The sequence below is a fragment of the Buteo buteo genome, chromosome 1, assembly GCF_964188355.1.
Source record: "Buteo buteo chromosome 1, bButBut1.hap1.1, whole genome shotgun sequence".
NCBI classification, from domain to species: Eukaryota; Metazoa; Chordata; class Aves; order Accipitriformes; family Accipitridae; genus Buteo; species Buteo buteo.
In genome coordinates, this window is record NC_134171.1 from 79,636,863 (window position 1) to 79,660,653 (window position 23,791).

Consider the following 23,791-nt stretch of genomic DNA (forward strand, 5'->3'; position numbering starts at 1 on the left):
TATGAATTCTTTAGGACAGCAAGAGCAGGAAAGATATAGGATGCTAAGAGTCTGAAAAATTGAGCTGGAAGTCATCTAATGAGTTTGCTTATGGTCCATACTTCCTCTGTGCTTGACTAAGCAGTACTCCTCAACTCTTTTGTTCTGTGTCTGTTCTTTTTAGTGTTTAATGTAGTATGAACATTTTTTTTACATAAGCTAGGGAATACCTTGCATTGGCATGTAATTATAAACAAAGAATTAGGTTTGTGGTAGCTTTGTCTTGTAATAAAATAGCTTTGTGGGTTACTAAAATGAATTTCAGAAGGTAAATAAAAGATTAAATGCTGTGTCACTTTTTAAAGCAACTGAAAAGGGAGGGAAAATGCATCTGGTAGCTGACCTGTTTGTTTTTTAATTTACATTTTAGATGAGATTTGAATTCATGATCTGGTGCTAATACAATTTCCCTGTCTTGTTCAGTTAAAGACCATTAATGAGATACTGTTTTACATAGTAGAATGGTTAATGCTTTCTGAATAAAGAAAAATGGGAAACGGTGGTTTTAACTTCACAGTTTGGGATCTTTTTTGTCATTGCTGCAGTAACTCCTGTCTTGATTTCTGATAAAAATCAACCGTTCAGCTATAAAATGAGTTGTTCTTAGTTATGAATTGTGCTCTTCATATTGGATTGATGATGTGTGATAACATCTATTTGAAGGGTTTTTTTCTTTATTGTTCTAGTCATCTTGATTTACATTCCATGAGTAACTGGTTTGTTGGACACCCACAGAGAACTCCTGATATGGAACACTTTGAAGATTGGATACAAATGTAAAAATCTTATGTCAGTCAAATGACCTGTGAAAAGCCACAGGCTCAGTGGAAATATTTAGGTTCTTTCTTAGCACTTCCTTTTTAAGATGTTGGTGGTATTTTGTTTCTGTTTCAGGAAATTCTAGGAAGAAGCTGATGTGTTCAGTGTGCAATAAGAAATGTTCCTCAGCAACAAATCTCCAAGAGCATCGGAAGGTCAGTAAGATGAAGGCTAACCCACAGCAGGCTTTGACTTCACTAAGATGTGAGACTGTGGTGCTTAAGTCACTTGAAAGCTGCTGTAGTGCAAACCCTTGGGTAATCTCTTTCATGGTTACAAACCCAATGTATTTTATTGTGGGTATTTATTTTTGTAATCACAATTGGTTAAACCAAAAACCTTCCTAAAGCTTTAATGTATCTTTTACTAAATACAAAGATGTTTGTCCTTGTATCATTTATGCATTCCAACATTAAGTCAAAGTTGCCTGCTGTTCTTCAGCATTCTTAAACACTAAGCTAAATGTAAAAGTATGTTGTGTAATGATAGCATATATACTGACCATAAAACAGGTTCATGAGCCTTCAATTTTTGTACAAAATACAGTCAATCTTTCTACTTTGTGACATACCCGTAAAGGCGTTACTTGTAATTTAGTTATGTAGTGGTAAAAAAAACCTTCTTCCTCAAAACCAAATTTTCAATGTCTTCTTGTTTATGCATGTAGTCTTTCATAACCAGAACAGGAGGGGTTAACAGTTTGAAAAGCATCTATTGGAAATAAGGGGGTTCATATAGAAATACAGATGGACTATGAATATGAGATTCTGAATCCATTATACCCAAAGGAAGTCCCTGCAAGATTAATTTGATAAATCACTAAAACCCAGGAGATTTTGTTTTTACAAAAAGCTACATTGTACTGTTTATCAGATTAACTGTAAGTCTTTAATAATGCCCTGGTTATAACCTGAATCCATTGAGGATATAGATGATATCAATTAAAATATGTTGTTGCAAAGGAAATGGTGAGGCCCCTCCTTTTTAATTTGTTTTTCTCCTTGCTTGTATTAATATACCCTGTATTTCTTGTCTAACAGGACTATACTTTATTACTTCTCAGACCAAATTGTGGTATGCCTTGCCACATACAGTTACAATTTTTACATATCAGTGCACCTTATGTTGGCCCTGAAAATGCAAAATATCATGGTTAGCTTATCCATTTCATTAAAATGTTTGTTTTGTTTCAGTAGTTGTAATTTTGTGCAGACACTGTGATATACACTAACAAGCTTTTCAAGTAGCATTGATGGTAGGTCAGTTGAGCACTGAATCATCTTAAGAATCAGCATGAAGATTTTGTGCATAAAACTTTATTTCGTCTTCTTGATTAGCTCCTCTTAAGATATCCAGAAAATAGATATTCTGGATTCACATGCCTACATCAGATAGTGAAGGAGATTGCATGTAGGACTCATGCCTTCTGTTTGCTTGAATTACTTTGCTTTTGTAGGAAGTGGGGTGGGATCCATCACCCACATTGCCAAAAATATTTAGACGGGCAATAAAACCAGTAAGAGAATAATAGGTGAAACAGGGAGGAAAAGAGATTTTTTTTTTTTTTTTAACCCATTTCCTGTCAATGTAAAGAAATAAAAGTAGAGAATAGAAAGGTAAAGTATAGGAGATAAAAGAAAATAAGCCAAAACAACAGAAAGAGAGCAATCTGACAAAAACAGAGAAAGAATGTAATGAGGGTGGCTATATGGGAGATTGAGATCTGTTTACTCTCTGTAGACATTGTCATTCAGATCTGTAGCTTTCATGTCACCTTTAATTTAAACCCAATTTTAGCTTTGTGTCTTGCTTGTGCCTTAAATGTCTAAAGATAAGCCCTTTCTTAGCCATGCACAATTAAACTTTGCTGTCATTATGTTCTGCCCTTTAGTCTTACCTTCTTGTTTTCCAGACTGTTGCTTGTACCATGCTAATTTCTGGTGGCATGGCTTTTTTTTTCTTTTTTTAGTTTATCTCAATAAATTCAAGGAATTGTAGGGCTGGAAGAGACCTCAGGAGGTTTTCTAGCCTATTCTATTTTGCAGAGGGGAGTAAGTGTGTACCTAAATCATCCTAGACACGTGCTGTCTCATCTCTTGAAAAGTTCCACTAAAGAAAATTCTACCACCTCCATAGATGTCTCTGTATTCTGACTTTCAGCTTTAGTGCTATCAACTTTTTTGAATGTCTTCATTAGTCTGGTGTTTGTTTTTCCTGATGTCCTACTTATATCTTTTTCTTTCCTGCAAATCAGTTAATTCTTTTACATGAGATAATGCTGAGAAATATTCACCACTGTCTTTTTTTATAACAACTAGCATATTGCAAAGTTGTTATGAACTCCATTTGCAATTCCTAGGCTGTACAAACACAGTTATCTTAACCTTTCTTCGTGCATCTGTTTTTCCAAACTACTTTTTCTTTTAGTAAACTTTTGCCTCCTGTGGATTCTCTCTTTTTCACCTATATGCTTCTTGAAGTCAGCTGCCCAAACAGGAACAACAGCGATGCTTAGTTGAGCCCTTGGTAGTGCTTGTCCTGAGTTTATTAATACAGAGAATATGTCTATTAATACATCTCAGAAGGATAGTGCTTTCTAACAGCAGCATCAATCTCATTATTCATATTTTGTTTGGAATTCATTAATGCTTTCTGTAGTAGTGCTATGTAAACTGTTGGTCATCATGTAACATTTGTGCATTTGATTTCTCCTTCCTAAATATTGAGTGTTTTGGAGCTTCATTCAGAGTGTGGAAAACATTTTGGATCCTGATCTTGTCTTCCTTAGTGATTACAGTCCTACCCAGAATAGTCTCATCTACATTTTTTATTTTATATTTGATTTCCAAAACTACTTACCATAATACAACTCTCCTCCTGCGTGATGCCTACAAAACTTTAACAACAGTTATTAGGTTTATCTACTGATATTATTGCTTTTTGTGGTGATCTGTATCTTTTTGTTTTTCATTCTGTCTATATCCATTCACCTGTTCTCTTTTGTCTTATCCTCCAGTTGTAAAGTGACATCCTTCTATCTGATATTTGTAGTAGTCCATGATTTGGGGTCTTAAGTGATATGGTAGTATAAAAAAAAAAAAAATTCCCAGCAAACACAACTTGGGAAATGCTGTACAGGAGCTTACAGAAGACTGGGTAATAGAATGAAAAAGTTTGTTGCAAAATCTCCTTTCTGCAGGTTTGTGATGTCTATTGCTAGAGCAAATGAAATGCCGTCTGAATTGTATTCTGATACTAAGTTCTGAAGTTTAAATAAAATGCAAAATTCAGTCATTCAATGATGATAATAGTGAGCAAGCGAGGAGAGTGTTGTCTTCATTGACGCAGATTCTTGCTAAAGGGTTGCTTTAGTACCTTTGAATATAGGTGTCTCGTGTTTTGGATTTGAATTGCTCACAGGAACTTAAACTTGAAAGTGAGCATATACATGTGAATAGCACATTTCCAGGATAATGCAGTCAGACTCGATAGTGCTACACTTCCAGTGCTTGTAGGTAGGCTGGGGGTTTATGTCTCTTTCTGGCTGTACAACTGTGGGGTCAGTTTCTGACTTTTGTTGTAGGCAGGTGTTTTCAATGGTAAAGTAGCTAATTGTCCTGTTAAGAAAGAAGATTAAGGACACCTAGGAGTGCAAGGCAGTAAAGCTTTTTTGACTTTGGAAAAGGTCATGAAACAAATGCCTGTATGAAATGCAGGATTGTGCTTCACTGGTAAGCCTAGTTTGTGCTGTTGCTGTTCTGGGTATCTTAGCAGATTTCTTACATGAATCTGTAAGATTCCATTAAGAGGCATGCTGTAGCACAGTCTGCTGGAGAGAAAATGACAGAACCAAGAAGGATCCTACTCATTGTTTGTTCTAAGAGACTGAGAATGTTTTATTGTTTATGAAAAATCCTTGATTCTTTCCTAACTTTCTCTGTTGTACAGCTACTTCTTGCAAAGTTATGGTGAGGAGAATCACTCTCAAACATTGTGTGATCCCCCCCGCTTTTTTTCACCTGGCAGTTCCAAGCATCTGTGTTGGGTTTTTTCTGCCCTTTTGTTCAACATTGGGTAGTGTTTTGTTCTACTGTGCAATCTTTATTTTTCACAATCACTATGAAAGCCATATCAAGGTACAGGAAATGAAATTTTGAACACCATTTTAAAATTGTCAATAACATTTAATAATTTCAATTGGATGCAATATTCTCATATCCTTGCTCTCTCAAAGCACTGCCTTCCAACAGACAGAGTCTCATCCAGTTCTTGGAGTGGTAGATTGAAATTGAAATTAGTTTTTGGGAAAGCTGATCGTGGATTACTTGTATCTTCTAAGTTTTAGCTCAGTTTCACCCCCAAAAGTCATTTGAATGACCTTTTGCTCTTCAATGGACCTAATGAAAATTTTAAGATCGTCAGTCCTGTAAATGAAGGAGTATATTTATCTCAGCATATATTGACCTTGTTTAGATGCTTGCTGTTTTGTGTAGCACTTAACAAGTTGTTACATAGAGGTGTAGCTCTTCAAATGCCTATGAAACAATTTTTAATATGTTCTGACTTTAATGTAAAGGAGGTTTATGTTGATAGCTGTTACAGCCCCCTAATGAGACTAATTTCGTTATGTGCATAAATCATTGAATGAGTACTTGTCTGTGGTATTACAGCCTGTATACTCATAAAGCATGTTACTTGACAAATTTTCTTAACATGAAAATCTGTTCGAATATCATTATTCATAAAAATATTTGCTATATTTTATTACTGTTGTTATACCATGTAATTGTGCACTTTTCTAAAGAACTGATTAAAGAATGCCAGCTATAGAATATATGCTTAATAGCTACAGCTATTTAATGCACATGCACACAAGTCTGTGTCTGATTCTTTTCTAAAGAATTGATTAAAGAGTATCAGCTATAGAATATATATTTGATAGCTGTAGCTTTTTAATGCTCATGCATGGAAGTCTCTGTTTTGACACAAATATATTCAATGAGACTGTTTATTAAACAATGCTCGTAAGTTGAAATCAGACATTTGTATAGTGTTAAAGCACAGTCTGGGTTGTGATGTATTAAATATTATGTTTAAGAATACCTTAAGTTATTTCAAGTAATTGTGTAAGGGGGATTCTGATAGCACCTATTGCAGAATTATGTAAACTTCAGTTAACAATCTAAGTAAAAATTTAGATCTTTTTGGAAAGGGTAGAGTAGTAGATTGTTTGTGCATATAAGAGAAATCATTCTGAAATGCAGCTGGGTAAACAATATATTTAGAATGAATGATCTTTATTTGAGCTTACCACCTGATTCTGTCTGAGCATTTTTTTAGGCTTACCCACTTTTTAGTTTATTAAAACATTTAACTTGCTCTAAAGTTAGTTTGCGAGTAGCGGCATAAAAACATGGTGAGGCAGAATACTTATGGAGAATCTCTTTTTGGGTTTTTTTGTTTGTTTGTTTGAAGTGGAAGTCTTAGTTGAGCTTTTTTACTGTGCTGTCTGCGAATGTTTTTCATTAGAGTATTGTGTTGAGCCTTTGATATTTGTTATTTTTAGCTGCTGCATTCCCCTACAGAAAGTCTATAGAGTTCTCCAAAAAAACTTTATGAAATGTGATCCCTGCCCAGAAGTTTTGCTGTCTAAGTCTGCAGTTCCAAAAAGCTGAAATGTATGTTCAGTTGCACTCTAACTAGGTTGAGGGGAGGCTGCTGATGGCAAATGTAATACAGAGCGGAAGGTGAATGGTCATCTTGACAGGTGGAGAACTATGTATGTGTTGTGATTTTGGGGAACAATAAATAACACAGTTGTTTTTTTTTTAATTGAGTATCAGAAGTTGCAGCTCTCAACTGCCTCTTCTATTTTTCCAACATTTAATCCTTGATGATGTTATGTGCTGTGGTGTCGAAAATCTTGCTAATGCTTACTGCATTTACAGTTTAAGAGGCGCTACTGCCCCTCCACTGCCTTGCCTCTAAAAGCTTTTATGAGAAACAATCCTGAAAGAGTTTGATAGTACTTGCTTTTAAAATTCTTACAGCACTTAAGAAGTAGTTACTGTGTTATTTTTACTTATGTCTTACTGACTAGAAGGAAATGTTCTGAAAAAGGTGTTCTGCATCTGGGTTTTTTTAATGCTTTCATAATAATGATATTTTAAATGGTTCTGATATTGTACATTTGCATAATCTGCATTTCTAAATATAGTTTGAGTGATAATTTTTTGTTTGCTGTTATGAATATTTATTTTTTGAGAGATACAGTTGTTCACTAAGGGACTAGCAAGGGGGAAATCACAGAATATTCATGAGTATTAGTATAGCTACTGGCTAAGAAATAATTATGGTCTGTTAGAGAATTTCTCTATATGTAAGATATGTGATCTTGTTTGAAACACATATTTAATTGTCATTAAATACTCATTTTGCAGGTCCATGAGATCTTTGAGTGTCAGGAATGTGACAAGAAATTTATTTCAGCTAACCAGCTAAAACGTCATATGATAACTCATTCAGGTAACCTACAAAAAACCCCACAAACCTATATATATGTCTATATGTATTTAATGTTTGTTGAATTTTACCTGAATTAGTTTCTTACAGAAGGCTTGATGAATTCAGTGTTGTCCTGAGCTGTTCAAGCAAATCTTGTGTTCCAAGAAAGTCATCTAAACTATCCTTTCTAAGCCTTTCAAAAACCCAAGTGTAATGCTATAGTCTCCTTCCTATTGCTGCTTTGTCAAGCTATTTTTTTCATGCTAGCTGGGGTAGATGATGTCAGTTAGCTGGGATGGGGCAAAGATTGCTACTTGGCTTATGGAGGAGGTGAAGAACCAGTGGTTGAAATTTCATGTTGAAGAGAAGAGGGTGGGAGCTGGGGTATGCTGTCAGACAGAGATCTGTGATAAAAAGGGGAACATTCATTCATATTAGTGGATTTATGTGCACATAGTTTCCAGTCAGAGGAAAGCAGCTCATACTCCACACTGTTTCACAGACCACACACAAATGTTTCATTGTGCCTGTCCTCTGCCAGAACAGGTCACTGTGAGCAGGGAGTGGCCTGTCCATAGGTTTGGCAGTATGACTCAAATTGGCTCTGCCAGGATTTCTGATCACTGCAATCTAGTGTTTCTATGTCTTTCACCAGTGATTAGAAACATCAAGCAACACAATGGAAACACAAACATTGTTCTGTCAAGTACATTAGCATTTAAAAAATGCAGGTTTTTACAGCTGCACGGGCTTATAATTGAACTATTTTCTTGGTATCAGTCCGCACCAAAAGCTCATTTCTTGTAACATAATCTATATCTCAGAGGCTCCTAGCTTTCTTTTGACACTTTTGGATGAGCATTAATATAGTTAAGTTGCAGTCACCAGTTGAAGCATAAAGGCGTTTTGCATAGGCACTTTTGGTTTTGGAAGCTAATATGTATATTGTTAATTAAGTTTTAAAACATTTAAACTGTCATGCCCTCTTTCACATTTTTAATCTGGAAACAGAGTTTTCCTCTTTGAAGTCATTCTCTTTTGATTTAAGCTAATTAATCAGAATTTAGTTTTAGCAACGAATATTGCAAAGAATGTGCCAATTTCTTGAGATACACCATGGCTCATCTTTTGTGAAGTGACTTAACTGTCTAACATAAAGGGCATTAGATGTCTTTCTAATTGGTTTAATCTTAATTGGGTTGACTTAATTGCAAAAATCTCTCTGAGGAGATGACTGTCTCTGTCTTTCATCTTCTCCCCCTGTATAAACAGGAGATTAAATGTCCCCCACTCATTTTCTGCAGAAAAACGCCCCTACACCTGCGAGGTTTGCAATAAGTCCTTCAAACGACTTGATCAAGTGACTGCACACAAAATAATACACAGTGAAGATAAACCTTATAAATGCAAGCTTTGTGGAAAGGGATTTGCCCACAGAAATGTTTACAAGAATCACAAGAAGGTAAAGCACTCTGCTGTTGTTGTTTACAGGTCTGCCAGCCTCAGATTTGCAGATTTTTTTTCTTCTAAGTGGTTCATCATTAAGCTCTGGCATGCTTATAAACATGGGATTAAAGTATTGGAGAATGTATTTTTTAGTGTTCTTTGTTATATCAAAAATCTTAGAATACTAAGTGAGTTCTAGTAAAAAAAAAAAGTGAAATAAGCAGAAGGAAATCACAGTTGCTTGGTTAAAAGCATCAAATAAATGCCCATTTTGAATTTTCTGTTTTTCTTTGGTTTTGTTTTGGTTTTTTTTTAATATTAGGTTATCAAATTAAAAATGTAACTGATCTAAAATGTCTTCAAATTTTTTGTTTTTTAAGAAATACCGTATTTGAATAAAACTAAGTGTAGTCCTGTTGCAGTCATTGTTGGACTTAGCAGCAGATGCTTTCAAACTATACTGGATTTGAACTGGGTAGTGTTCACACGTTAAAACAACATCAGAAGAAACATCACCTGAAAAATAGGCTTATGAAGGGATGCTCCACTTCTGTTGATTTAAGCTGAAATCTGCTTGGCCTAATTTCTGTAATGCCTGTCATTATTTTTAACCAGGGGTTACGTTTTTAATGGCAAGGCTATATCCATGACTGCTGTTCAGAATTACAAGACTGTAAAAAAGACAGGGAACCCTCCCCCCCTCCAAAACAAACAAAAACCTGTCTGGTTTTGTGCCCAGTATTTGGAACCCTTTGCTCTTTTTTTCTTTTTTTTTCCTTTACATTTTTTAAATACTACCCCTTTCTTTCCCCCTTTTGATGAAACTGATATACCCATACTTACAAGTCTTTTGCAGTTTGGCTCATGTTATATGCCATCTGGGAATTTGGCACAGGATCTTTGCACCATCTCTTGCACTTTCAGCCATAAATCATGTAAGCGTAATAATAATGCCTCTTGCAGGATGAAATGGTGATGACTCTCTAAAACAGAAAACATGCAGAAACCTGCTGAAGGACAAGATTAGCTCCCCTATATGGTGTGATTGTATCTTATGTTTTAGGCTTTATTAAGAAAATGGAGCAGAATCTCACAAATTGGGTGTATTTTAAGGAAAATGTATAAAATATTATCTGGAAAGATACTTCTATATCTTAAATGAATACTTTTTACATGTTTCCTTACGTTAATTTGCAGTTGATGACTGGTAGGGAGTTTGGGCTGAAAACGGACTTCAGGATTAAGTATGAATGTGTAAACACTTTGACCCAATTCTGTGTTTAAAGCAGCAGCAGCAGCACCACTAGCATAAGCAAGGATTAGAGGCTCCACTTAATGGGAAAAATATTAAAATTTAGACAGATTTAGTGAGTACCTAATTTTGACAGAATTCCTTAAAGCATGTTGGGATACTCATTTCCTGAACCTGTTTGCACATAGTACTGGCTGTAAATCAACCCTGTCCTATAATGAAAGAAACTTATTCCTGTGTTTACATAAAGTTTACCCAAACAGCTGTGAATATTTACCCATCCACATTTAGGTCTCTAATTTCACTTACTACATGAAGAGGTGAGCATGAGAGACTGGAGACTGACATAGATGTCCTGAATTGCTTTTGTAGACATGCCTCTCTCCATTGAGTAAGCAATGTAAACAAGGAGAGGTAGTAGGTAATGGAGGGGAGTATGGATGTATATACCCAAAACTAGTTGTAAGGTGTAAGTCAAGGATGTGGTAGTTTGGGATGCCAAAATAGTTTTAAGTGCCATGATTTTGGGAGGGCTGCGCTACTACTAGGGAAAGAGGACAATAGTTCTTTTGCTTGTTCACAGGAATGTCGATCTAGCAACAGTGGAAATTTAAACCTTTATTGTGTATCATACTTCTATGTATTTCTTCAGCTTAGGTTTGTAATGATTCTTTAGGTGTGTATTCCTTTAAGACATCCTCCTAGGTTTCGTTTTCTTTTGGAGGAAGAAAAATTGGACTCTGAGTAATTTCACAGTGCTTTTTTTGAGTTCCAGGATGCAGCTACTGTGCTAGTAGCGGGGAGCTTAGAAACCTGTGGTAGAAATGATGGGTATAGCAGTTAAAAACACTTAAATCAACATTTAATGGAAAACATGCTTTCAAGTTTGATAGGAACATGCTTGAAAAAACTCTTTGGGTTTTACACAAGAGCTACATACTTCTTATTTATAATAAAAAACAGGATTCATATACATTTTGTGCCTTTGAATTCTTGGTTTGTGTGTTAGGTGGAAACTTGTTGCTGTTGTTTCTGTGATTCCTTTATGGGGGTTGTTTAATCTGATTTTGTGTTGGAAGTATCAGAATAAAAATGGCTCCCACAACATATGCTTTTAAACATCTTTCAGGTGTGGGTGAATGTTGGGTCATTTCAAAGGTGCAGAAGGAGATTAGTTCTTCAGATTTCGCAGGATTTCACTGGAAGATAGATAGTGGAGTTGCTAAGCGTATATTTGCTCTGTTCAGTGGAGCATTGTAACCCTAACTTAGCACTCATTACGCGCTTACAGCTACAGGTCTGAGAGGCAGGAACTGTTAGTCTTCCTGTGGTACCTCTCTGATGTACTGCTTCTGTACAAGTACTATGCTGCTCTGTGTAGGTGCATGTGCAAGCCTGCTTTGTCACTTGCTTGGAGATGTCAGCACTGAGAAGTGTTATGCAATGTGGAATTAGCTTAGATGTCTTTTGAAAAAGCTCAGACTATATGACTAAGTGATCATATGAAGAACATGGTTCCATTTTTCTTGCAAGGGAACAGAAGAGTATCTGAGCTTGAGGCAAATGTAGTACTGGATTGTGCTACAGATAAAAGTAGTCGCCTTTCATCCAGGTTAGACTGGATGAAGGTGCATGTTCTGTGCCATATAATGTAGATTACTTCCATACAGGAGAAAGAAAAGTTTTTGTTCCATCTGCTCCTTTATTGCTGTGCATAGAGGATGAGATCAGAGAATAAAATATGAAGATATGACACTGACCAGAAATAGGTCAGCAGACACAGGATTTTAAAGGGTTTATGGTTAATCCAGGTTTATTTGGTCCTGGCAAGCATAATGAATTGAAACAACTGTATTTTCTCAGTTTCTCTGTTGGGAATAAGTAGCCTTGGGCTGGGTTTAAACCTCCACAAATGCTATGGTAGGAAAGGCTGCCATGAAATATTCCATAAGAGCCCATCCTCAATTGCTTTGATCGTAGGGCTGTCCCCTGCTTTGACTGAATGGAAGCCATCTCTGATCTGGAACCTATTAGTAGGACAAAAAGGGACAGTATTAGAACTAATATGCTTGTTTGAAGGGATATCTCTCCTCACTAAGATTTGCATGGCTTTTAGTAATAGACCTAGCTTGTTTCAGGACCATTCACAAAAGAGGCAGATGATCTGTGTACCCTTGCATGTGGGTATGCCTAGTTAGGTGTTTTTCTTTGTAGTGAAGTTAAGATGTGCAGATGAATACTTGTATTTTGATCAAAAGACTAGGAGAACTGTCAAGGAGATGCTAAGAAGGAATTCTGTACATATTACTGTGCTCTTCAGAACTATCACTCAAGTGGTGAGTGTTCTAAAACAGGGCATTTTTAAAAATAAACAACATGAATTTTGCGCTCGTGAAAGGTGCCAGATTGACAGCCCTAGAGACTGAACCCTTCTATTTATCCACAGAACAGGTACAGCACAGACAGCAGCACTGCGAGCTTCCCCACAGTGTCTCGTCAATATGTCTCAACCCTGTTCTGGAGGAACCACCTGTTGAGGTGAGAAGGTAGTTCAGTCTCTTCATGTCCTGTCAATCCTTGGCCTGACTGCTGAGACTACCAAGCAGGGTGTCAACTAATGCAAACTGTAATGTAAACCTCTAGAAGCTGGACTGAAATGTTCAGCGGATTTTATGAAACATGTGGTATATTCCACACATTTTATGGTGCTCCAGTTGCCTTTTTGCTTTAAGTGACATAGGCTGAGGTCAAGGAATTGACTTTGAATTCAAAGCCACTGTATACCATTGCAAGTACTCTATCTAATGTGTTAGTACTGTTGTGTAAGAAGACATTGTATTAAAATCAATCTAGGTTCAACGCCCTCAGCGTACGTCTAAATAATTATGCTGGGTCCCCACAGTCCCTTTTTTCTCCATAGTTTAAGGGATAGCTATAAATGTCATATGGTGTTATGAATGGCAGAAATAGATTATATAAATATGTATTATGCTAATATTTACCCTTAGTCTACAAAATTAACTCATTTACCTAATTTTGTGCATATTATAAAACACTGTCCATCCTCTTTTCCTCTTGGCACTGCAGCTTCTACTTAAGGTCCTTGTGAGCTAATATAATGTTTAGACACTGATGCTTTAAAAACTTGCTTTTCTTTGTGAAAATAGTAAGAAAGTGGGTAGATAATAAATTGTACGGATTAATTTACTATCTACAGTGCGACAGCACTTAATAGCAGTAGGCAACAGGGAAAGTGCTTTGAAATTTACAAAAGCAGAGTGAAGCTGGATGTTTCCCAAGCTCCAGAAAAGAAATCTGCTTCAGCAACTCTGCAGTTTGAGAGATTCATTCAAGCTTAGCCTTTTCTTTATGGCTTTGAGGCTCTTTCTCAGCTATGACAAATTTTTCTACAGCAAAGAAAAATCTTGGTACTGATGCTTCTATGTTTTTTTCTGTTGTTTTTTTTTTTTCTTTTAATACAAGAAGCTGAAACAACGTTATGTAAGACTAGTCTCATGATTTGAGAAATTCTCTTTGCCAAATTTTAGATACTATCTTGAGACAATCAGATCAGTTTTACCTTCAAACTTAACTGAGAAAAAGGGTTTTCTGTATATGTGTTTAATTTTAAAGCATTTATTCATATTAGTAAGTACTTAAGGCCAGTGTTAGTACTGATGAAGCAGTGCAACTGAGCTTGTAGTTTTTTTCCTGGTTATTCTGTATTTTTGTTTCTGTTTACATGCACTCCTCATGTAATGCTTCTGAGGACTGGGAAGGTACATTTATTTGGTAGATGCTGTGCTGACTTTCAGGATTCTGGATAATGGCAGAATGATTGTTTTAATTCTTCATCCCATGATGTTTCAAATTGCTGTGATATCCCCTCCTGAATCCAGTGTAGAAAATTAGCTATAATTATTGTAATGACAACTAATTGATTTCCCTGAGCCTTTTCTCTGACATGTTGTCTTTCATCTGCAGACCCATTCTGAAGAGAGACCATTCCAGTGTGAGGAATGCAAAGCTTTGTTCCGAACCCCATTCTCTCTACAAAGACATCTGTTAATCCATAACAGTAAGTGCTAAGTCAGAGAGGAAAAAACTTCCTCAGTTCTCACATTTGACTAAGAAAAACAGACATATGGCACCTTGCTCCAATATGCAACTTGCTGTATTAAATTAGTATTAAGATTCAACTCTAACCCCAGGGAGTTAGAAAATTCAGAGCTAAATTCAAACCTTGTCTTTAAATGCACTTAAATGTAAATCCAAATATGCTGTAGAAAATCTAGCGATGATTTGAGGTCTGATGACAAGAGATTTATTTCTGCATCAAGTGTGATACTGTTACCTCCGTTTTAAGAAAGGAGAAATGGAAGCAGAGATAACTTGGTGGCTTACTCAGCTTTTGTAGGTAATCCGGTTTAGAGCTTGAAACTGAGATTCTCTCTCATGTGCCAGCCCGGGCTAATGTTTCCTGCCTCTGGCATAGAACTAGCAGCCCAGAGAAATGCTGTGGCCATTTCCCTCTTAAGTAACTTGTTCTTGGCATTCTGTACTATTTTTTTAACTGACTCTGTAAAGATTTATTTTTGCTGGAGTTTTCTCCGTCTTTAATATTTACAGAGTCCTAGACTACCATTCAACCCCGTGAATGTAAGTAATTTAGATTTTAGAAAATATTCATGATCTAAGATCCTTGTAGCTTAGAAGACAGTACTTTGATTTGGGGAATATTTACGTTGCTATAATTAAGAAAACCACAAACTTTTTGGTTTTTTAATCCCGTATAACTGTGTTTCTGTTAGATGAATTATTAGACTGGCCTGTTTAGTTTGTTCTTTTACAATTATCTTTCAAAGCTTCTTTATTGAATTTTGTAAAATCTTTGTCCAATGTTAAAAATGACAGGGGGAAAAAGTTCAGTAATGTGTATTCTAATGAACCAAACATTTGCAGAATATCCAAAAGCAGTAATTCACAGTACACAGAATTGTAGGCCTTGGTACAGGTCTCTCTAAAAACAGATATTTTGACTTTTTTTTTAAGAGGATGGGAACTCAGGAAATCTGAGCTCTTTGAGTTAGGGTTGTGATTTGTGGCAGGTTTAGCTGTTCCTGATCCATCACTGTTTAAGCAAATATTAAATATATCAAACTGTGAACTGCAGTGGCAGAGATGTTGTCTAGTAGTCTTCCTGGATGCAAAAGGAGACATGTCTTGCTGAAGGACAGAGTAGGTGTTTGAAAGTGGCAAATTCTGCCATCTTAGCTAAAACCTTCTCCAAAATGAGTCAAAACCTTAAACTGATAATGTTTCATGTTTTTATTAATCACAGGGAAGATTTTTAAACCATTTTTTGCTTACTTTGGAAAAAACCCCAACAACTAACCAACTTAACAAGGAGGCCTTAATACAGCAGAATATAAGCACAGCTTTTACAGTCATACTGTATCTCTCTTGTCTGTAGGGTCCCATAAAAGAAGTGTTGACAGACCAATAGCAAAGTGAAACTCATTGCTAGGATGAACTGAAGAATAAACAGTTTTCAGTTCAAGGCTATGATTAAAACAAGGGGCTCTGCTGTTGTCTGTGGAGAGCCTGTGTTCCCAGTGAAGAAATGTAGAACTCTTCCCCTCATGACCTAACTCTGAGACTGACAAGTTGTGCTGCCATGATAATGAGTTTCTCATATTTGAAATAACTCAGAATTATAGGCATTGTCCTGCTACAGCTGGATGAAAGTCCTTCTCATAGCACTGAAATATACCTGTTCTATAGAGAAAGGAGAGAAACAAACCAGAATTTCTACATTTATTTAGCTGGCTTTACTGTTCTGTGCTGTAGGAAAGAAAAAATTTTTGTGAAGCTTGAAACTTCTAGGAAAAATTGAAGTTCAGCCTACATCATATATTTTTTTAAATTTAGTATCCCCTTGTTATTTTAGAAGCAGGCACTCTGCAGAATGATGTAGAATGACCTAAATTTTATTTGACAAACTTAATTTACTGGAAAAAAACGTATTTCATAAACTGACTTTTCGGGTGTTCCTGTCTTGAAATTAGAAAAGCATCGTGGATATAACTTTCAAAATTCAAGATCAAATAAGTCTAAAAAATAATTTAAAAAAATTTCCAAATTCTTTTTTTTTTTTTTTTCTCCTAGGTTCTAGCTGTGTAAATGTAACTTGTCTTTTGAGTCAGACAAGCTTTTCCCCTTAGGCGTGTTGCTGATAATACTTTTAGTAACTGTGTTCTCGTTATGTCATTGGCAATGCTGGGGCTAACCCATTATTCTCACCTGTAGTGTTTAGGAAGGATATATGGTACATGATAAGTATATGGTAGCTCATACTTGGCTAATACTAGCTCATGAGGCCACAAGAGACCTGGCTAACGAGAATGAGTAACCCTGAGCATTTTTGGTTGGATCATTCAGTTGTCTAGGGTTGTGCATGAACAGGATTGCATTTGTTGAGAAGGACATCATCCTTTCAATGTATTTGCTTTCCAGGGTAAAATCTACATGCAGAATGTTTGTTAGTAAGAGAAATACTAATTAGCTCCTTCTACAGGGGTCAGCAGAAGTGGGCACTGAAGCTTGCTCAACAGAAATAGCCCTGATTTTCATTATCTGGTTTTGTCATAAGGAGAGTGCATCAGTGGAGTAGATCAAGCCAGTCCCAGGAAATACACAGTATGTTGTGTATTTCTGCGGGAAAGCACCTTAGGATATATTATTTCAGTGCTCTGTTTCCATCTTTGGAGGCATTTATGGATATTGATATCGTAGTTCCATGTTAAGTACTTTGAAAAAGTTTCCCTCCTTCAGTAGTTTCAAGAGCTGAATGAAGTCAATGATATACTTTCTTGTTTACTTCATTCTGCCTAGGCCAGAAAAGAACCTATGTATATCTTTTGCTATTTTATTTTGTAACAAACCTCTTGATCTAACACAATGCAAGCCTGTTGACTGAAAATACGTAATGGAAATTCTTTATTTCTTATACATTAATATTAGAAGTTTATTTGGTAACTTTCATCTTACTCTTATCTGCCAAAGGCAGCGGAAAGAGTTAGTGTTTTGACAGTGATAGGTCAAGCAACAGACATGCTCTTACATTTACCATGTGAAATCTGTTCGTTCTTTATCACAACAATGAGGTAGCGTGAAATAGGTTGTGTAGCTCCATTTTTTCCTGCAGTCTTCTACAAGAGGATTTCCAGAGTGGCTCAGGGAGTTTTAGCACTCACAACTTGTTGCAAGTGATTTAAACTTTTGCTTTATGCCATTTAGGAACCTTCTGAAACTCCTTCCATAGTTGCGTATGAATGGTATTTTTTTATTAAGTTTTTGTGTATCTTTGTCTATGGCTTAAAAAAAAAAGACAAGACATAAAGACTGTTCAGTGAGCCAACTGTGAGTGGAGAGAGTGTTCTGATGGCTCTCCTATAATGAGATATAGGGTTTCTGCTAAATAAGGAAGCTGAGGAGAAACACTGATTATTTGCCTTCATCCAGGATAACGTTTGAAAAAATACCCAGTTGCCATTACTTTGCATGTTGAAAATTTTGCTAATCTGATGCCAGGAATGCCAGGACTTGGCCAAATACATACTTGGCATTGCGACTATATATAGTTGAAAAGTATTATAATATGTACACACAGAGGAGATATGGTTGAACAGTATGTTAGTTCTGAAATTCCCTGACTTTGGAGGTTTTTTATTTGAACACTGGTTGATCTTTTACTACCTTGTTATTTTTTTATTGTTGTTTGAAAGTAATTTATCTTCTCAAATCATAGTAGAAGTTCAGTACTGAAAATGATAGGTGTGATTGCAAACAGAACTTTAGCATAAAAAGGACAAATCCTTCTGAAACTCAACAAATGTCGGATCATGTCTTAAACCATAATGATATCATGTAAATTTATGGAGATCAAACAAATATTTCTTGCTTCAGAAGACATGGCAATTTGTTCAAATTATGTCTGGTATTGCTTCTTTTTTTTTCAATTTATTGTCAGACTTGGAGCTAAGTCATTAAAAGCTGGGAAGAAACAAATGACTACCTAAAAAAAATAAAAATCCATGAAGCCTAGAATTTCTTATAACAAGTTACTTTTAAAAGAAATTACTTGAGTATTTTTCCTTTATTGAAGCAGTAGAAAATTTTGTTACTTTACTAAAAATAGTAATGACTTTTCTTTGTTAGCACGGTAGTCTCATGTGCCCAAGACAACAACTGAAGTGATTCACTGAACAGTTAGAAGCAGTATCAGTGTTAAACCTCCACATAGCAGCATATTAAATTGCATCCCTGTTGACCTTGACAATTTTTCTGAATAGGTACACTGAAAGTATTTTAGGATAAGTCAACTTACACTATTAATACTTTTTAGCGTATTCTTGTGTCATCCAAGACAAAACCAGTTTTGTTTCAAAACCAACTGAGAATGAGCGGTTGGGGTGAGGGGGGGCAGTTATGCTTGATTTATGAGGGAGAGAAACAGGTTATCTAGGTTTTGGAATGTCTGTGGGTACTTGAGGCACCACTGTATTGATAAGCTTCACTTACATTTATTTTATGTATAATATATAATAAAAATGTGTTTTGGTGCTTCAACATGTAGCATCAAATGGGCTTTAATATGCAGCACACTGAAACCAATTTCCATTCATATTGGCCTTTGCACTGGGACCAAGGCTGGGGTGATTTTATCCTTTAATGAGCTATAGCAAGGAAATAAGCGTACCTCTACATGTGCATCATTGCTACTGGAAAAACTAGCTTGTGTTTATACAAGTCTGCATCTTATATGGATCAGGAAGCTGCAGATCAGACCTTTGTCCTGAAAAATAAGAAATGGAGAATAGTCCTTAGATTATGCTGATCTTTCTTTGTGATGTAACTGTTTGGCAAGTTTTCTGGGATACAGGCACCTGATTTCCAGTTTAGGCTGTGTATTTTTGAATGAATGCCCTATTGCAGATGTTTAACTTGTAATTTTAATCAAGAAGTTAACAAATAGAAGAGAATATTCTCTTCTGTATTCACAGTAGTGATAAAGAGAAGGTTCATTATAATGATTTCTCTGAAGAATCACATGTGTCCCCCCCGCCCCCCCACCCCCCAAATGTATGCATATTTTCAGAATACAACGTCTCTTCCCCTCTCTTGGGTAATTCATTGAATTTTAAAACTATTAGCAATATCAGCCTGGCCTCTGCCATAACCTTCAACGACATCACCACAGTTTGAATACTGCTATAACATCTAACAGTTATTTCATCTTTGTCATATGAGATTGCCTCTATTGATGTGAATGAGATAGGTTACTCAAAGCAAGTATTTCTTGGTTTGAGAATTCTTTTAAATTCAGAAAGATGTCTCTTACCATTTAAGTTACAAAAGATGAAGCCTATTTCATCTTTTTGCTTGTTAGCATAAAGAGAGTCTGTTACTGGAGGTGCTGATAAAACCTGTGCTCCATTTCACTGGAAGCCATTTCCACTGGTTGCCATTTCGCCATTGGCTATAGAGTTCAAACTCTCATTTTTGACTATGTTGTTGTCATTACTACTTAATTTCCCAATGGCATTTTTACCTGATGTGATGCTCCTTTTCTTTGTGTTCTCAAGACCTAGCTGTTCATTTGTCTTTGCCTCTTTTATTCATTTTTCTGAAACAATAAGCATTAGTGTATTTCCACAAAAATCTGGTATCTTTAAACCTTGTTTTTATAAGGTGAGAGGACTTTCAAGTGTGATCACTGTGATGCTACTTTCAAAAGAAAGGACACATTAAATGTTCATATTCAAGTTGTACACGATGGACATAAGAAATACAAGTGTGATCTCTGTGACAAAGCTTTTGTGACACCCTCAGTCCTGAAGAGTCACAAAAAAGTAAGTAGAATCAGTTCTATCATACTTCTGTGTCCTTAAGGTTGTGACTAAGTATAAAATCCCTAGATGCTTCTGCATTTATTGGTTTTCAGTAGAAACCTGTGATGGTTCTTAACATCCTAAAATGCTTATTGCAATAGTTGGATTGTTGGTCGCATGCAGAATCTGCAGCGGGTGCATATGTATAAATCCAGTGTAGGTACTCCAGCATTAGGTGTGTGGCACAATGGAACTTGCTGCATTGCTCTTACCAAACTCCTTTCCGCCAATCTCTGCAATGGAATTGGGGTAAACTTTAAAAGAAAGCTTGCTCACTAGTTTGGCCTGAGGTAAGATTTTTGTTACAGGGAAGAAATGTGAAGAAAATAATTGAATCAAGAACAAATTAGCACAGGTGTTGCCATCAAATGCAGATACCTGGAATCATGGATGAGCTGTACATAAATTTTAAACTTTTCCTTAGATTTCTTTCTAAAAAGTTCAGTATGACTTACTATTTCATGTTAAAAATGGCCATATACATATATGTATTTGTATTTTAATGGAAAGTAGCTAGCGTTTATCATTATCTCTATTCTTTTTTTTGACATTCCTTCTTATTTGTAATTGCTATTGCTTTGTGCTGCTGTCAGACTAGGACTAGCTGTATGTTTGTGAGCCTTGTAGCTGTGATGTATTGCTCCTGGAAATCCTTTTTTTTTTTTTTTTTTTTTTTTTCCACTTGTTTGGTATGAATAAATAGCTGTCTGTCTGTTGCTGTTAGAGATATAAGTGATATCTAAAGAACTCTATCCTAATCAACAGGGATTTAACATTCGTATCCCTAATGTCAGGGAATGAAAACTACGCAAGTCTGTCCAGTATTGGAATGATATCTCATTTACGCTTCCTTCAGCTGCAGCATAATATGTGCTATGTGAGATAAGGTTTTTATGTTGTAATGAAGAATTTTGTCACTTCAATATCTTTCATAAAAATAAGACTTAATTTCTGTATCTGAAGAGTCATGTGCAAAGCTCGAAACCCAAATAGTCAGCTATACATATAATTTAATGTGTTATTTTTCCTATCCCATTTAAACCTATACTTACAAATAAGTAATCCAAAATTCACCACTAAAAGAGCAGTCACAGTTGTAAGGAAAAATTATTCAATAGGCTGATAAATCTTCAGTTCAGAATTGCACATTGAAAAATTATGAGAACCCATGTATGTATGTAACTTCAAGGTGGTCTTGCTGTTGACCACACAGGTTGGATGGGAGATTTTGTGATTTTTTTTTTTTTTTTTTTCAATTTTAAATAATTCTTCTTATATCAGCAAGGCGCTCCAGCCTTAAAAGCTTGATTTCAAAAGACAAGCTCAGAGGATGATTTAGTTTTAGTGACAATTACAATATACTTCTTGTGATCAATTCTCTAAATGCAATCTGATTCTAGCATTTATTACAAACTAGATAGGATCCAGTATGCAATTTGTGTTGACTGAAATCACTGAGAACTTGCAGTCTGAAGGATTGTTGTCTGTCATACCTCAGATGAACTGATGGCTGTGTTTCATTCGTATGAGATAGTCAGTCAGAAATTATATGCACAGATCTCCACAGAGACCTTCTAAAGCTCCAGTTCAAGTTTTCAACAGGAAAAGTTATATTAGGCTAGGTAAACTATTTTCACTACCTTTCATAATGTAATAAAATTCTGTGAAATTATAAGCTTTTAAAAATAGACCCATTTATGAAGATTAACTTTATTAGGTAACCAAATTATTGTTTGCTGGTTTGGAAACCCCTATTACAGATATCAAACTGAAAAATAGGTGTCTTACTCTTGCAATCATGAAAATACACAAAGGTGAATCGGGCATTTTTAATAGTAACTATTTAGGAAATGGTAAACTTAAGAACTGAAAAGCTACTTTATTTTGCCATTAATAAGGAGATTTGTTTAGAAATTTTAGAAGAAAATTGAAAGAACACCTATAGATAATACCTTAGAATCTCTGCCTCATGTGATGGTATAAAATATATAATGCAGATAATAGTGGTCAGTCTCAACACAGTTAAAATATTCCATATTTCACTTCTTTTAAAGCTATGCTGAATTTTTCATTCTTGTCTATTCTCACCCCATGTAGACTCACACAGGAGAAAAAGAGAAGATTTGCCCATATTGTGGACAGAAGTTTGCAAGCAATGGAACACTGAGAGTTCATATTCGAAGCCATACAGGTACAGTATTGTTTATTGTAATGAACAGAGAAGACTTTCTAAATATATAACAAGGTATCTGTAAGTATGTCCACAACTTGTCTATCTACAAACAGAAATGCAAATTTACAGGTAGGCCTAACATAGCATCTTCTTCAGACATTTTACCTGCTTAATGTGTAAAACCAGGTTCTGTTCTTAACTGTAATTATGTATGAACGTGTGTGTGTGTGTGTATATATATATATAAAAATATTTATATGTATATACAATATGAGTTCATTAGTCTCTGTGGCTGCTGAGGTGTTTTGAAACTCTGATTTCATACTAATGTAACTTCTAAACTTATCACAACCTGCATGTTACCCAAGTTAGAATGTTATACCTTGAGTATGCTTTAACTCAAAATTTATTTTCTGTTGCAACATCTGACTCTGTTGGGCTCCGAATATACCTGGGTCTGAGTTATGCAACTTATTTTATATTGCCACTCAGACTGCATTACTGTTTCCCTATCGTGTTATATATGTGCTTCTGTAAACACACTGCAAATAAATTAGTCGTTGTCATGTTGATAGGTTTCATTTTGTGAGCTTATGCTTTCATTTAAGTAAGTGATAGGCAGCAGAAAGGGGTTTCTTTGTGATAATTTGTTTCCAACATAAAATGGTCAAAGCATCAGTTAACAAATAGCCTTCCTATGACATTCCATTCACTTCGCATAAGCAAATTTGGTTTGCAGGGAGACGACAGAATTGGTGGTTTTAATCATTTGGCTTTCTACTATGTTTGGAAAAGTCTTAATCACTTCAGTCTATAAAGACCACCTCTTAAGATTACAGGTTTTACTAGTTTTTGATATCTTGTGATTTTTGGATTTGACTGCTATAGACACTAGCAGATTTTTATCCTGGGCCTGCAGTCAGGATAAAAGGCTAAAACTGAATTCTTTCTTTAGCTCTTATTCTTTACTAAATTTCACATTTGGAACATTTATCCCTCATAGCAGCTGTATAAAAACATATACATATAAGCCTCTGTGTATGCATTCTGCTTGGGTCGTTCGTACATACTGTGTAATCATAGACACAAAAGACAATGAAGGTCAAAGCTGGCAAGACCCAGAATTGCAATGAAGCAGTTCTGTCCATTCCTCCTCTTTATTTTGTTCTTTCTTCTACAACTCCACCTTATTAACTCTTTTCAAACTCTGTCCTGCACAATCTCATCTGTTCTGTCTTTCTTTTCAGTCTTCTGTCCTGTACGCTGTGGGTTTCTCTTCTTTTTTTGACTTCCTGAAGATGCAGAGAAGAGAAAGAAAAAAAAAAACCCCACCCCAACGCTCATGGATCATGTGATATGAGGATTTAGAGAACCCTGGTAGACTGTGCCTTTTGGAAGGACCAACCACTTACCCACCTGGCCTGTACTTTAATCAGGTAGATGGAAATAAAAGGAAGTAATTCAATAGCATTGTTAGTTAGTCACTCAGCACATCAGTCTAGGCCTCTAGGAATATGACTGCCTTGATTTCTTATCTGTGTTAACTTTTTTTATGAAGTTATTTTGCTGTTTTTATTATGGATATTTCTTTACCTTCACTTTGCC

The 23,791-nt window shown here is 35.7% G+C and overlaps 1 protein-coding gene across 3 annotated transcripts in view; it reads left to right on the forward strand.

Annotated features, from left to right (window-relative positions):
- The window catches only part of PRDM5 (PR/SET domain 5), an 89,313-nt gene that overhangs the window by 33,633 nt on the left and 31,889 nt on the right, over positions 1–23,791 (forward strand). For 2 of the 3 annotated variants that reach the window (XM_075037147.1, XM_075037166.1), the window contains 6 exons: positions 934–1,013; positions 7,299–7,383; positions 8,667–8,824; positions 14,045–14,138; positions 19,814–19,974; positions 22,111–22,204. In XM_075037147.1, coding sequence (XP_074893248.1) covers positions 934–1,013; positions 7,299–7,383; positions 8,667–8,824; positions 14,045–14,138; positions 19,814–19,974; positions 22,111–22,204 — 672 coding nt within the window. Of the gene's footprint in view, positions 1–933; positions 1,014–7,298; positions 7,384–8,666; positions 8,825–12,506; positions 12,599–14,044; positions 14,139–19,813; positions 19,975–22,110; positions 22,205–23,791 lie in introns of all 3 variants that reach the window. The other variant, XM_075037156.1, reaches the window with a different exon arrangement.